This window comes from Cyanistes caeruleus, chromosome 26 (genome assembly GCF_971803275.1).
Source record: "Cyanistes caeruleus chromosome 26, bCyaCae1.hap1.1, whole genome shotgun sequence".
Lineage (NCBI taxonomy): Eukaryota > Metazoa > Chordata > Aves > Passeriformes > Paridae > Cyanistes > Cyanistes caeruleus.
Window position 1 is genome coordinate 3,040,552 of NC_141726.1, and position 14,792 is coordinate 3,055,343.

The 14,792-nt window shown below is 56.8% G+C and overlaps 2 protein-coding genes across 4 annotated transcripts; one reads left to right on the plus strand and one right to left on the minus strand.

Moving 5' to 3' along the window:
* Window positions 1-678: 678 nt before the first annotated feature.
* LOC111944486 (uncharacterized) lies at window positions 679-8,853 on the minus strand. 2 transcript variants are annotated; one of them, XM_086863689.1, is made up of 14 exons: window positions 8,531-8,853; window positions 4,136-4,296; window positions 3,869-4,028; window positions 3,556-3,726; window positions 3,384-3,475; window positions 3,140-3,297; window positions 2,952-3,055; window positions 2,633-2,857; window positions 2,439-2,524; window positions 2,117-2,253; window positions 1,866-1,955; window positions 1,545-1,753; window positions 1,205-1,411; window positions 679-1,087 (listed from the first exon to the last, which is right to left on the minus strand). In XM_086863689.1, exons 2-14 carry the CDS (start codon window positions 4,276-4,278, stop codon window positions 800-802), a joined length of 2,070 nt encoding a protein of 689 aa, XP_086719815.1. In that variant the 5' UTR covers window positions 4,279-4,296; window positions 8,531-8,853; the 3' UTR covers window positions 679-799. The 2 variants fall into 2 exon arrangements, with proteins under 2 accessions (XP_086719815.1, XP_023802989.2); XM_023947221.2 differs by lacking the exon at window positions 8,531-8,853 and adding an exon at window positions 4,364-5,012.
* A 48-nt stretch (window positions 8,854-8,901) lies between these two features.
* Window positions 8,902-14,520, plus strand: TRAPPC3 (trafficking protein particle complex subunit 3). Of its 2 annotated transcripts, XM_086863214.1 has the most exons (6): window positions 8,954-9,114; window positions 10,589-10,636; window positions 11,607-11,704; window positions 11,948-12,047; window positions 12,299-12,481; window positions 12,956-14,520. In XM_086863214.1, exons 1-6 carry the CDS (start codon window positions 9,073-9,075, stop codon window positions 13,073-13,075), a joined length of 591 nt encoding a protein of 196 aa, XP_086719340.1. In that variant the 5' UTR covers window positions 8,954-9,072; the 3' UTR covers window positions 13,076-14,520. The 2 variants fall into 2 exon arrangements, with proteins under 2 accessions (XP_086719339.1, XP_086719340.1); XM_086863213.1 differs by lacking the exon at window positions 10,589-10,636 and having other exon boundaries at window positions 8,902-9,114.
* Window positions 14,521-14,792: the final 272 nt, after the last annotated feature.

Below are 14,792 nucleotides of genomic sequence, written 5' to 3' on the forward strand. Positions count from 1 at the left end.
CCACAGCTCGCGCCTGGTCTGTAATTATCCCAAGCCGCATCTGTAGTTAGTGTCCTGATGTCATGGGGTCAGGCCTGGGCAGCCCCATGCACTCCCCGCCACCCCCACCTTGGCCTCCGGCCTCGGAGCTGGAGGAGATCACAGTCTTCCAACACCATCCGGAAGAGTTCCTGCCCAGCTCCGTCTCCCTGCCAGCATTGCTGCTGGAATCACATCCCAGGGCTGTTCTGCAGCCCCCGAGCTGCTGCAGGGTTGGATCTGTCCCTCGGGCCAGAGCTCCAAACACAGCATCTCTGCCCCCTTCCCTGCAGCATCCCTCCCACTCCCTGGATCCTGCCTGGGAAGGCGATCCTTCTTCGGAAGGAGAAGGGTCAGCCCTTGCCCTCCGAGCTTCCCAGGCTGCCAGTCACCCGCTCCCTCAGTGCAGGGAATGCACCGGAGCAGCCCGGCAGCTATAAATAGAGTGGGAGGCGCAGGCACGTGTGGCCACAGGTCCGGGCGGCCGCTGCCCCATGGTCGGTGTGGGGCACGGGCAGGATGTGGGCCTGCAGCAGCCCCTCTGGGTGGGACAGCCATGGGAGGAGGGTGAAAGCACTGAGCAGGACAAGAGCAGCGTGGTCCTGCTCCCGGGAAATGTCAGCGCTGTGCAGGGAGGATGGAGGGGAGGCCCCACACAGCTGCCAGGAGCACCAGCACTTTATTGCAGGGCAGAGAACCACCACGCTGCCCACAGCACACGGGGTGCCTCACATCTCTTCCCTCTGCCAGCACCCCGTGGCCACCATGCGTGGCCATGCTGCTAACATGCATGTAAGGGTCGGGCCGTGCCAGTGACGCTGAACCGTGCGCTCAGCACCTCCGAGGGCGCCCGTGTCTTCTGGTCCGGCTGCTGCCCACCAGCAAAGAGGGTGAAGGTGCCAGGCTCCAGGCGCCAGTCCTGTGCCCAGACTGCACGCTGCTCAGCCAGCACCTGGAAGGACAGCTTGGCCTCCCGGCTGGCCAGCAACGCCACACGGCGGAAAGCCACCAGCTGCCAGCGGGGCACCGGCACAGATGACTGCTCCCAGCGCAGGTACAGCTGCACCACCTGCACGGAGGGATGGGAGTTAGCACGATGGGATTCCACAGCAGTCCCCCTGCAGGGAGGAGCTCGGGCACATCTGTACGCCGTACAGCCAGCTCAGTACAGAGCAGCTGTGCCCACCTCCTCGCTGTCCCGCAGCCCCGTGTTCTCCAGCACCACAGACACAGAGAGGTTGGCACAGACAGGCAGCACTGGGGGGCTCAGCACCAGGTCCCGATAGCGGAAGGTGGTGTAGGACAGCCCATACCCAAAAGGGTAGAGTGGGGCCTCCTGCCCATAATACCGGTATGTCCGTCCCTCCATGGTGTAGTTCTCCATTGGCGGCACCTGTGGGACAAGGGGCGAGTGGAACAGGGCAGAGCCGGGCAGGCACAGGCAAGAATCAGCCCTGCATCCCCCAGTTGTTGCAGCCACCAAGGCAGGGAAGGGCTAAGGGGGTGACCAGCAGCCCTGGCCTTACCTGGTGCATGCCTGCAGGCCAAGTGGCTGGCAGCCGGCCAGCCGGGCTTGTCCCCGCCTCACCCAGCAATACCCTGGCAATGGCCAAGCCAGTGGCCTGGGCAGGGAAGAAGCAGGCCAGGATGGCCCCCACACCGTCATGTGCCTGTGCCCAGCTCACGTCCAGGGGCCCCGCATTGAACAGCAGCAGAATGACGGGGCGGCCAGCAGCTGCAGGGAAGTGGCAGTCACTGGGAGCCCTGTAGTGGCACTGCTGGGATGGCCCTGGCATGTCCCATGGATGGGAACACCTGGGCGAGCTGAAGTCCCACAGAGCCCCTACCCGCCTGCACAGCATCCTGCAGCAGCTCCAGCTGGTGTCCTGGCAGGGACAGGTCTCTCCGGTCTTTCGCCTCTGTCTCCACATCTACCCCTGGGTGGGGACAGCCAAGGGAGAGCCCCTTACACCCCTTTGGGCAGACAGGGCAGAGAGGCACTGACCGCCTCAGAGATGGCTCATGGGCATCCCCCCTCTCCCAGAGCACTCCCCTTCCCCTGGCAGTGCCAACCCAGTGCCCTTCTGCTGCCACCTACCTGTCCCCAGGCAGACCAGCACCACATCAGCTGCCCCCACGACCCTCAGCAGCTCTGCCCGCGAGTACTGCTGGCACTGTGGCTCGCTGCAGCCCGCTGTGAAGCTGACATTGGCCCCCAGCATCTCCAGCCCCCTCCTGCACCAGGGAAGAGCAGAGGACACAGGGGCAGCTGTGCCCCAGGGTTGGGGCCCAATGGGGACAGCCCCCTTGCCCTGGCCACCAGCCAAGGGCCAAGCAGCTCCAGCAGCAGCCCTGGACAGTATCCAGAGGGGAACTGTGACCAGGAGAGGAGGACATGAGGTGGGTCTATGCTGTCTCACCGGGGAGTGTAGATGTACTGAGGCTCTGGCACTGGTGCATAGTCCCCAAAGAGTACCTGGGGATTGTCAGCAAAGGGACCCACAACCTGCAGGGGGCAAAAGGTGAGGCTTGGCACCAGAAAACCTGTGACACCTGTGTACCATGGGTGTGGAGCCTAGCATGTTCCCCTGCCTGCCACCTTGCAGCGGCTCACCGCAAGGTGCTGGCCAGGTAGGTCCTGGGCCTGCAGGGGCAGTGTGCCCCGCATGTTCTTCAGGAGAACAAAGCTCTTGACAGCAGCTTCCAGCGAGAGGTTGCGGTGCTCGGGACTCTGCACTACACTCAGGTCCAGGGAGTTGTAGGGGTTCATGGCTGGGGGATCAAACTCCCCCAGCCGCATCCGTGTGTAGAAGAGGGGCCGGACTCGGTCACGCAGCATCTGTGGAGACCACAACCCAAACACCACAGTTGTGCTTGGCAGGGACAGCTCAGGCTCTCTGCCCACACCCCTGAACCCACTCCCCTCAGCTTACCTGCAATGTGATGTTGCCCATGGCCAGAGCCTGAGGGATGTGCATGAAGACGTTGTTCCTCAAGCCATAGGAGAGCTCCAGGTTGCAGCCAGCATTCACTGAGGCTGCCATGCCAGGGAGAAAGGAGAACTCCCGTCATGGCTGTGCGATGCCTGGGGACTGACCCCATGCCCAGCCTGTGAGCTCACCAACTGCTGTCTCCAGGAAGCTGTGTGTGTAGTGGTGCCCTAGCATGATGAGCTCCACAGCCCCCTCATCGCTCACCACGTAGCCATCAAAGCCCCACTCGCCACGCAGGATGTCTGTCAGCAGCTTCTTGTTGGCACAAGCAGGAACGCCGTTGATCCTGTTGGAGAGGGGATGGGGCAGCCAGGAGCACGGGGCACTGGCCAGGGGCAGCCCAGCTGATGTGGCTCCTGCCACTCTCCACACCTGTTGTAGCTGCACATGAAGCTGTAGGAGCCAGCACGCACACATGCCTGGAACTGGGGCAGGAAGGTCATGCGCCAGTCCCGCTCCAGCACCTGAAAGCATCATGGCAGAGTGGGGTCAGCATCTGGACTGTCGCCTGCCCTCTTAACACCCCCTGCCCCACTGCACTCACCTTGGCATCAAAGCTTAGCCTGGAGACAGGGATGTTCTCAGGGCCTCCATGCACGCTGAAGTGTTTGCAGCCAGCGCTGGCCTTGGCATAGCGGGGGTGCTGGCCCTGCAGCCCCTGCACAAAGCTGCGGGCCAGCTCCCCACTCAGAAACGGGTCCTCCCCATAGGTCTCCTGTCCAGGGCACAGGCAGGTCACCTTTGGGAGTCCTGTCCCTATATTCCCGCAGCCTGGCAAGCCATGGTCATGTCCAGCTGGTCAGCCACAGTCCTTTGTGGCCCAATCCCAGCCGGGGATCACCCGCCCAAGCTGGCACCTGGTTCCTCCCCCACAGTGGGTGCCTCATGATGTTCAGGACAGGGCTGAAGCAGCTGAGCCCGGTGTGGTCACTGTAGCGGCCAGCAGCAGCAAAGCTGTTGTGCTTGGCTCTCACCTCGGTGGCCGTGGCGTTGGCCACACGGTAGATGAGCTCAGGGCTGTGGGGACAGCACAGCGGTGTCAGGGTGGCGTAGGCAAGACAGGGGGGACCTGTCTCACAAGGTCCCATCCCACACCCTCGGTCCCCGGTCACCGGTGCTGGTACCTGAAAGCGGCAGCAAGCCCCAAGGCCTGCGGGAAAGCCGTGGCCCACCCAGGCGCCTCGCCGTCACCCCGCAGACACTCCGTGTTCCAGTTGTAGGGCGCGATGCCCAACCGCGGGATGGGGGGCGCGGGGCCGTTCCCCATCGCTCCCCCCCTCGCCACCTGCAGGGCAGCGGCGCTGAGCGAGGAGTCCCGCGGGAGCCCCGAGGGGGTCCCGCCGCCCCCTCACCTGCAGCACCAGCTCGGCGGGGCTCAGCCGGCCCAGCAGGTCGTCAAGGCGGCGCTGCCAGGACAGCGAGGGGTCCCAGAAAGGGAAGGGGGGCGGCTGAGCCCGGGCCGCCCCCGCGCCCAGCGCAGCGCTCAGAACCAGGACCCGCAGCCCCAGCGCCGCTGCTGGGAGAGCCCCGCACGGCATGGCTCGGCCCGGCTGCCGGGATCTGCACGGCTCGGCCCGGCCCGGCTCGGCCCCGGCGCTCCGAGGTCCCCGCGAGGGGCGGGGCGGGGCGGAGCGCGCTGCAGTCTGCCCTGCGCCCACCGGACGGGGCGGAGCGCGGCAGGCCGGACGGCTCAGGGGTGCCCGGGGTTTTGTCAGGTCCCCATCGCCCCCCGGGCCGATTTGTGAGATTCACCCCGTGCATCCGGGTCTATATTCGAGGGGCGACGAGCCCCAAGCCCCGCGCAGCCCGGCCCCGTCGCGGCGTTTCGGTTCCACCCGTCTCCCGGAGCATCCCGTGTGCGAGCGGGAACCGGCAGAGCCGCCCGGCGCCGTCAGACCGGTTCTCAGTGCCCTCGGCTGCAGCCGGCCCCTGCCCGGGGAGCAGTAACGGCTCCACCTGGGAAGGATCTCCGTGTGCTTCCTGGGCGTTATTGCAGGACACGGAGTGAGATGCCAGCGCGGGTGCCCTATATGTCCTCTCACGCCCCCCAGCTCAGCACAGAGGGACACTGCCAGGGACCTCTGCAGTCGCCAGGGACACGGTGCCTTCTTACGTTGGATATTAAGACAAGGTTCTTCCCCCGAAGGGTGATCAGGCAGTGAACAGGTTCCCCAGGGAATGGGCACAGGCCCAAGGTTGCCAGAGCTCCAGTAGCATTTTGACAGTGCTCTCAGACACATGGTGGGATTGTTGGTGTGTCCTGTGCAGGGCCAGGAGCATGACTCCGTGGTCCTTGTGGGTCCCTTCCAACTCAGGGTGTTATAGGATTCAGTGACCTCCATCAGCTACCACCACACTGGGGTTAATGTGGTGGAGAGCACAAGGTGGCATTTGGGACTGGGAGCAGGAGGGGACCTGGTACTGCAGAGCTGGAGACAGGGAGCACAGAGTGCCATCAGCTCACTGGCACAATGAAAGTGCTGCAGGCAGCCCCCCAGGCCAGAATTGCACCACGCTCCAGTGCCAGGCCCAGTGCCTCGCAGCTGGCGGTGTCCCGGGGATGCAGCCATGTAAGGCAATGCCAGCAGGTCACCGCAGCCCAGCTGGTCCCCACACTCCTGCTCGGTGGTGACAGCAAGCCAGCTCCCAGCTGCTGGATTCCTGAGCAGCCAGCAGAAGTGGGGGGGTTCCCCTGTACCCAGAGCATGTTCTGCCCCCGGCACACCCCCCCAGCCAGGTCAGGGCTCAGCATTCACTCAGTGACAGGTTCGGGACAAAGACATAATGGGATAAATACGTAAACAACAGGAGATTGAATCAAGTAATAAATTGAATAAGTAAACAATGCCAGGCACAGTCTATGTGGGAGTAGAACTTGGTGCATCGGGAGCCATGTTGGCTTGTGGAGGGTTAGGGGAAGCTGAGTTGTCCCAGGAAATATTCCCTGCAGCTCCTTCAGCCCCAAGCCAGGCCAGTTTCTGTGACACCCTTCCTTTGTCCTGTTCTTGTGGGGCCATTTGCAGGCCTCACAGGGTGGAAACCTGCTTGTGTTACACATTGAGCTGCAGCCTAAGGCTCTGAGCCTGCACAATCTTGCCAGCACAGGGCTTGCTTCATCCACCCATGGACACCAGCTGCCCTTTCCCCTGGAATCAGCCTTCCCGAGCTTCTGGAGCTGGGCAAGGAAGGCACAGAAACAGGGTCCCCAGGGCCCGGCCCTGGCAGAGATCAAGGTGTGTTTGGACAATGTTTTCAGGTATACAGTGGGATGGCTGGGGTGTCCTGTGCAGGGACAGGAGTTGGACATAATCCTTGTGTATCCCTTCCAGTTTGGGATACTCCACAATTCATTCCGATTCCAAGGCAGCAGTGTGGGACCAAGATGGGAGCAAAAGCCGACCCCGAGTGTACTGGGAAAAGGCCCTTTCGCACAGTGAGACCCATGCTCTGCTGACGGGTCATGAAGAATTATTGATTCAGCAACATGAGCCAGGGCTGGGGGGTCGTGGGGAGGCCTGCAGGAAGCCATACTGACTATATAGAGCAGCACCGAGGCCACCAAGCAGCCACCGGCCAAGCAGGGACTGCACTCTGCCGGAAGACACCCTGGACGTGAGGCTGGGGGCAGCAAGAGCGTCTCTCCCGGGACTTGATGCAGCGCTCGCGCTTTCCAGCGCCCGGACGCCAACCGGCGTCTTCCCGCACACATCGTTCGTTGTGCCGCTTGCCAAGCGCTCTGGAACGCTGCTTGTGCCGAAAGAGGCTCGCCTCTTGCGGTGTACCTTCTCCGAGCTCCGCAGTCCCGCCTTCTGCCTTTCTTGGTCTTGGTGCAAGCGCAAAGCTTTTCCACTGCGTCCGACGGAGGCGAACGTGCGCCAGGACCACACATATTTGTGCAGCTGACCCCTGCCACTTAGGCAAACATGCACTTGCACCACTCTCATACACCGTTGGTGTGGCAGGCTTCTGCCTTGCACAGGGCGTTTCTCTGCATCTCCGAGCCTAAGGGAAAGCGCAAGAGTTCCCGCAGAGAGCAGCAAGAGCAGTAGGTAGCAGCACAAGGAAGCTGTGTGTCCTGGAGTGACTTGATGATACTGCTATCCCCAATCGTCAGGTTTATGTTCTAGATGAAGTTCTGTGCTTTTAAGACTGGCTCTGAGAGCGAAGGCGGGGTGGGGGAGAAGAAGAAGCGCTCAGTTTGTGTTGAAAGAAAACATCACTCCCACACATCCCACTCCTGGACTGTGGTGTCTGCAGAAGGGACAGACAGCGGGAGAGAGCTTCTCTTTGCCTTTTAGTTAGTTTTAGCTAGCTGAGGCAGAGGAGTCCCTGGGATTTTGTTTTTGCTTTCCCTTATTTCTTCCTGGATCTGTGCAAACCTCTTTTGGACTGAAAAACTCCCAGACAAATCCCGGGAGCTCACGCCTGTTGCTCACCAGGGCCTGCGCCTCAGCGCTATCCAGCGCTGGAGGGACTGAGAAGAACCTGAGCGAGCTGAGCTACACCACATGAAAAGGACTTTTCTTCCTAGGTTTGCCATCCCGTCGAACAGCGAGAGCTTTTACGGTTTAATATTGTTCAATTTCTGTTAAATAAAGAGGTTTCTCCACTCCTCTCCAAGGTAGTTGTTTGGTTTTTTTTCCCCCGGACCCGTTGGAGGGAGGGATCCTTTGAATTTTTTTTCCTGGGGAAACACCCACTTGGAGTTTTCCTCCCAAATTTGCCCTAAACTAGGACAACGTGGCTGACCTTCTTCCAGACGACAGCTAGCGTCTATTCAGCAAGCGGGCGAGCGGCAGCTACCTTCCTCTTGCAGTCTGAAAGCTTCGCGCACGAGCTGTGGCTGCAAAGCACCTTCCTTATTCGCCTTCCTTGCAGCCCTCGCGCTTTCCAGCGCCTGGACACCAACCGGCATCTTCCCGCACACATCGTTCGTTGTGCCGGTTGCCAAGCGCTCAACGGAGGAGAGAGGCTGTCCCGTTGAAATGTAGAAATTACGAATTAAATATAAAGAAATGCTTGGCTAAAAGAAGGGCGGAGTTGACAAAAAACATACCCTACTCCACAAGAACAGGACAAGTGTCAGACTGCAAGATAAGATAAAGAGCTAGAACACACAAACAAGATGCAAAGACTGAGGCACCACAGGATAAGGAGACTCCTTGGATCCCTAAGCCAGAAGGAACGGATTCAAAGTCTAAAAGGTGGTCAAAAGACTGAAAGAGGCACGTGCGAAAAGACAAGAGTCCAGCTAAGGAGAAAATTGCTGAGCTCATCTCAAAGACCCCCCCAAACGACCACTGAACTGACCAGAAACGACCAGTGTGCAGCTGCAAAGGGGCGTGGAGCTAATTGTAATATGAAGCAAGGACAGGCGGGGTTAGGAAATGAATATGTATTAAGCGTATTGGGCAACCCTAGTTTGTAAAGGATAAAAGGAGAAAGCCAAACCTAAAAAGGTGTGCATGCTTTTTGGAGGAGATATCCCCCATGAGCCTCAGTGCTAAATAAATTCATACCTGCTCATATAACTACTCTGCGAGTTATAGAGTTCTTTTTCTATCCACATATCATTTTGACATGAAGCGGGGGGCGGCGGGAGCGGCTGTCCCGGGACCTGAGGCGGAGGGAGCGGCTATCCCGGGACGTGAGGCGCGGGGCGGCGGGAGCGGGCTGTCCCGGGACCTGAGGCGGAGGGAGCGGCTGTCCCGGGACCTGAGGCGGAGGGAGCGGCTGTCCCCGGCCGGGCTGGGCCCAGCGCGGCCTCGACAGCGGTAGCGCCACGCTTGCGGCGGGCGGTAGCGCCCCCTCGCGGCGACCGCGGCCATCACCTGACCCCCCCTACACGCCGGGATTGGTCGATATCCGGCGGTCACGTGATGCTGGACAGGTGCTCCCTGTGGGCGCGCGATGCAGTCTGGGTTTTGTAGTCCAGCCGGGCAGGCGGAGCGCGGACGGCGGCGTGGTGGGGACTGCGTGTCCCGTGGTGCCCCGCGGTGCCCCGGGTGTCCCTTGGTGCCCTGCGGCGGACGGAGCGGCTGGGTCGGGCTGGGCGGACACGATGTCGCGGCAGGGCGGGCGCGGCACCGAGAGCAAGAAAATGGTAACGGCGGGGCCGGCGCGGCCACCGCATGGCATGGGGCTCCCGGGGAACCTGCCCGGGACGGGGGTGATCGGGCCCGGTGCGGCGGGGCCGAGTAGCAATCACGGCACCGAGCGCTCCCGTTGATGGGGAGTTCGCACCCATAACGCTTCCCTGGCATGTCTCGCTTCCCCTCGCCAGCTCATTCCGCGTTATCCGCCCGGCTGAGTCAGGAACTGAGAGATGGAGCCCAAAGCTCCAGAGCTGAGCTCGAATGCTGGGTCAAAACAGGTCGAATTCATTAATTTTTAATGCAAAATAAGTAATAAAAAGTAAAACCTGGGATTTTCTCCCTCATTGGCCTGAGGAGGGGCTGGGTCGGGCTTAGCTGCCCTCTCCTGCCTCTCCAACCCCAGGGGACTATTTTCTAGGGATTCAGCTCCTTAAATACAGTGCTTATGTAAAGAATTGTGTTAATTCGCTGGAGTTCTGACACTTCTGTAGCCATACAACAGATGCATAGTGTGAAGAGTGTACACTGCTCTGCAGTGTCCAATAATAAAAATACTGGGAAAGCTTTGGGCTTTTTTATTACATCAAATGGGATAAAAACAAAAACTTCTTGTCCAAATTTGAATTTAGGAATTTGCCTTATTGCAACAGCTTCAGTTGCCTTTAATAACAATGTCTTGGCAATAAGTGAGATCAGCTCCGGGTGTGTTGGGGCTTATGGTGGCAGGTGACGCTGCCATGGCCTCACACGGTGACAGCACCTCAGGCTGGAGACAGCTGGATTCTCTCCATCCATCCCCATCCCCTCTCCAGTCGTCTTTACTAAAACTGAAACCCTTAAAACCAACACTACCTGTTCTGCATGTCTGTTAAATTCTCTGCCAAGTCTCTGACTCCAGCTGAGCCAAAGGAATGTCCACCTTGTCCTTCTGATGATGTGAATTGCCTGACCTTTAGTTTTTTGAAAGAAAAGCAAATTTTTAAGTTAAACCCCCAAAGAACATGTCAGTTCTTTAGATCCAAAGTGGGGCAGCAGCTCCAAGCAGCCTGACTGGTTGTTTTTATACCTGAAGCATTTTGTCCTTGTGAATGGCAATCCCAGGATCCCAGACGGGTTTGGATTGGAAGGGGCCTTAAAGCTCATCCCATTCCACCCCCTACCATGGGCAGGGACGCCTTCCACTGTCCCAAGTTGCTCTAACCTGGCCTTGGACACTTGCAGGGATCCAGGGGCAGCCACAGCTTCTCTGGGCACCCTGTGCCAGGGCCTCCCCACTCTCACATAGGGAAGAGTTTTTTCCTAATCCAGGAACAAGACAAGGTGGAATTCCCTGTGTCCTCTATAAACCAAATTTCTATTTGTTTGGGGGTGTTTTCTTTGTGTTTTTTGTGGCTTTGTGTGAACTTATGGTGATCTGTGTTGTCACTTAACTCTGATCTTGTCTCTTTTCCCTCCCTGCCTGCTGCTGCTTTCATTCTCTAGTATTGGTATTTGCCATTCATTTCACCTTCTGCCTCTCTGCAGCTCATGGTAGGTGACAGATCCCAGGTCAGCCCCTGTGATCCCTCTGCATGCCAAAACTGACAGCAGAAACCAGTGCTGGGGGTTTGTTTGTTCCCCAAAACACTTCCTTTTGCAGAGTTTTGTTCTGCAGCCTGTAACGACCTCGTTAATCCCTGGTCTGACTTAGTGGCTCCCAAAAAATGCTCTTTGACATCATTTAAGGGTGAGGATTGAAGGTAGTGGCTGGGAGAAGAGAACTTTTCCTTTTTTCCAATTTTTCTGCAAATCTGACAATTGTGCAAAGAAAACATGAGTGACTTTGGTCCTGGCCAGTCCTAGAGTGGATATGCACAGCAGAACATGAATGCTGAGCTGGCCTGGGTTTGTCCTCCCTGAGCCTATTATGGGTCTGAGGAGCTGATTTCAATCTGTGAAGCAAATTCTGTGCCTGGACAATTTTCTAAGATGAAAACTTTTTCCGGATGAGTCCTTTTTCGTGGTACAGAATTACATAAATCCCTGACTGGAGGAGCATTTTGGGTCTCTTGAAAAGACCAGAGCTGGAGCCTAATGGGCACTGCCCACTTGTAGCATGTTCATGAAACAGAGGGAAGAGTTTGAGTCAGATCTCAGCTCTAGGCCAGTGGTAGAGGTAAATTCAGGACCCTGGCATGGCACCTCCAGCTATCCAGGAGGTGTTGATCTCTTTCCCAAAGTCCCAGAATGATTTGGGTTGAAAGAGATCTTAAAACTCCTCCAGTTCCACCCCCTACCAAAGGCAGGGGCACCTTCCAGTAGACCGGGTTCCTCCAAGCCCTGTTCCAAGGAGAATGAAGTTGTTGCCAGAATTGGAGCTGGGATCTCTCCTTATTAAGCACCAGATTCCTTTGAGACAGCAGGTCCCGGTTCCCCTCTGTGTCGATGGTGGCGGCGCTGGACATGGAGGCAGCGGAGCCTGGGCAGGTTCTAGTGGGTCAGTCTCTTTTCCTGTGCACAGAACTCGGAGCTGTTCACGCTGACGTATGGCGCCCTGGTGACCCAGCTCTGCAAGGACTATGAGAATGACGATGATGTCAACAAGCAGCTGGACAAAATGTGAGTGGATGCACAAGTAGGAGTGGATCTGCTGTGCTATAACTGTGTGGGAGCTGGGATCACTGCGTGGATCACAGCAGGGATCACGACCACATGCCTGTGTGCTGCTCCAGCAGCAAAATCCAGGCAGGCTGAAGTTATTTAACACTGTCATTTCTCAGATTAGACTTTGCTTCTTCACTATCTTCTTCTTTTATAAATATTTGTTGTCTTTCTAAAGCTGTTGCTCTTGTCCCTTCACAGGGGTTACAACATCGGTGTCCGGCTCATTGAGGACTTCCTGGCCCGTTCCAACGTTGGGAGATGCCATGATTTCCGTGAAACTGCAGATGTTATTGCAAAGGTAAATGTCCAAGCACAGCTTTGTCAGGCTTTTTTGGGGTTTTGCATGTGAGGATGGAATATACTCATGGGACGGTTATGAGAGTCTGACAAAGATTTTGGGGAGGGAAAAAAAAGCTTTAGCCCAAGTACTGCTGGCTGGTGGGAACTGGAAGAAAGGAGAGATGTTTGCAAACCCCTTGAATAATTTTACAGAGATCAACACTGTGCTGTTGCTTCACCTGTTTTTCTTTCTCTTGTTTGCCACAATAGATTGCATTTAAGATGTACTTGGGCATCACTCCGAGCATCACCAACTGGAGCCCTGGGGGTGATGAGTTCTCCCTGATCTTGGAAAATAACCCCTTGGTGGACTTTGTGGAGCTCCCTGACAACCACTCAACCCTCATCTACTCCAACCTGCTCTGTGGGGTGCTGAGAGGTGCCCTGGAAATGGTGAGCCACATCTCTCTCTGTCTTCCTTGGGGTGGGTATATGGATAGCCAAGTGTCAGCAGATGCTTGAATTCTGTCTCGTGTGCCTGACTTCTGGGTTTGCTTTGGACTTGAAACGCATTCCCAGGAGAAGGGCAGAGCTGCAGGAGCATTTGGGTGCTGTCATGTGTGGCAGCTGAGGTCCAGAGGTGGTCCCTGAGCCCCTTCAACTCTCAAGCCAAGTTCAAGCACTGGTAGTATCTCCCTGAGTTTATATGAAGTTCCAAAATCCTCACTCTGCAACTGCTGTGAGCCCTAGCTGGGAATTGCTCAGTACAAGAGAACAGCTGTGTCTCAAATTTAGGACTGTGTCGAGCCCTGTGTGTCATGTCATGCCCTTAGAGCCCTTAAGCTGGTGCTCCAGGGTCATTCAATCCCTGGAGAAGCTGCTGTGAGGAGGGAGTTACCAGCTTCTCTCTACTCTTCCCTCACTTAGGTGCAGATGGCTGTCGATGTGAAGTTTGTCCAGGACACCCTGAAGGGCGACAGCGTCACAGAAATACGGATGAAGTTCATCAGGAGGATTGAAGACAACCTTCCAGCTGGGGAAGAGTGAACCACAGCCCCATCTCCCTGGGGACTGGAGGGACCAGTTGGGTTTGGCCATTAGCTTTCCTCACAGATCCATAGAGATCTTCTGCCTGTGCACACTCAGACAGACTCACTGATTGTCACAGATGTTGTTTTCTTCTACTCTCATTTTGATCCTCTGTAGAAGATTATTGTCTGGTTGGTGTTTATTTCCCAGGTTCATTCTGAAGCTTTTTCATCATTTGATGTCCTTTTCCCTCCCTCTGGGGGTTTCCTAGGCTCAGTTTCCAATTGCGACCTGGGTTGTGTGAGAACAACTGCTCAGACTCCAGGAGAGTTCCAATCTCTTCACATCTGCATCGGTATCAGATGGCCAGAATTGGAGACCAAGCTACAAGAGCCCACTGATTCCCTGCTAAACCCTGCCCTTCTTTAAATGAGGTGTTTGGAGATGTGTGTAGTGTTTCTGTAGATCAAACTGGCTTCCTGCACTTGATTCTGAAGTTGCTGGCAAATGCAGGCTTGATCCAAAGGGATGACTGGGGAGAGCTGTTGGAGTGCTGGCACCAGGGTGGGGGCTGCTCTGCTCAGGGGGCACCACAGAAATCTGGGAATCCAATGGCCTTTCCAGTCTCCCTCCCCCAGAAAGCCTCTTGGGAGGGGAGAGGTCAAACTCCAGTGGAGCAGTAGGAACTATTTTACCTGGAGAAAGAGTGGCTAAAATGGCACCAGTGCTCCACAGTGGGCACAGCCCAGGGCTCTACGGGGAGTCACAGAGTGAGAACCAAACTCAGGCTGAGGCCTGCTAGGTGTTAAAGGCATTTCAGGTTCTGTTCTTCTGTTTGGGAATGTAAAGGCTGCATGGTGTGAGGGCAGTGCCTGAGTTTGTTCTCACTAGTGTTCAGTAGAATTTCCCAATAACTTGACCTGTGGCACTTGCTGCTCTCAAAAATAAATACATAAAGAAGTATTAGATAACAAAAAGCAAGAGATTGGAACATCAGCTTCCTCTACCACCCAGAGCCAAAGAACAGTCAGGCACTGGGTTCCCAAATCACTTTATGTAGCATGAAGACAACAGCCCCTCAAGGTCTTTGTGAGGTCCGGAATCTGCATTGGTTGATGCCCGAATATGAGGTGAGAGGAAGCAACCCACTGCTTGTGCTACTCTTTTTTGGCTTTTCTGGAGGAATGTTGGGTCATCTGGCACTGGATGTCTTGCCCTTTTTTGGCCCCAAATAGTCCTTTGGATGTCCTGTGTGACATGTGCCCTGTGAAGGAACAGTGAGTGGCTGTAAGAGCAGAGGCATGGCAGTGGCCTAGCGGTGGCAGGTGGGTGTTGGTGGCAGAGGTGCCGCATGGTCACAGTGCAGAGCTCAAAACCATCCCTTATTTCTCATTGTTGACCATTCCAAGTCACTTTACAGCTGCATTTTAGAATCAATTGCATTAAAAGAATCACAGTGTCAATTCTTTGGTCTCTTGCCTGTGTGCTGGTGGGGAGTGGCAGCAGGGGCTCAACCCCTGCCTGAGGCTGGCAGGGTGACAATGGTGATGGGGTGCCCAGGGCTGGCAGGGTGACAGTAGCACTGCACCAAGAATTCCTGGCTGCTGGTGGGCCTGGAAGCTGCTGCCTGGCAGAACCTGCCCAGTATTCCACACATGGAGGGGCTGGGAGGAGACACTCAGTGTTGCTGACTTGGCGTCTGTGAATCCACTGTGTGCTCAGTGGCTGGGACTCT

Excerpts from the sequence above, each read along its gene's own strand:
- LOC111944486 (XM_023947221.2), bottom strand. The coding sequence starts at position 4,549 with ATGCCGTGCGGGGCTCTCCCAGCAGCGGCGCTGGGGCTGCGGGTCCTG. Across the intron at positions 3,298-3,383 it reads TTCATGTGCAGCTACAACAG|GATCAACGGCGTTCCTGCTT; the intron begins GTGTGGAGAGTG and ends CCTCTCCAACAG. Across the intron at positions 1,412-1,544 it reads GGCCTGCAGGCATGCACCAG|GTGCCGCCAATGGAGAACTA; the intron begins GTAAGGCCAGGG and ends CTTGTCCCACAG.
- TRAPPC3 (XM_086863214.1), top strand. The coding sequence starts at position 9,073 with ATGTCGCGGCAGGGCGGGCGCGGCACCGAGAGCAAGAAAATG. Across the intron at positions 11,705-11,947 it reads AACAAGCAGCTGGACAAAAT|GGGTTACAACATCGGTGTCC; the intron begins GTGAGTGGATGC and ends GTCCCTTCACAG. Across the intron at positions 12,482-12,955 it reads TGAGAGGTGCCCTGGAAATG|GTGCAGATGGCTGTCGATGT; the intron begins GTGAGCCACATC and ends TCCCTCACTTAG.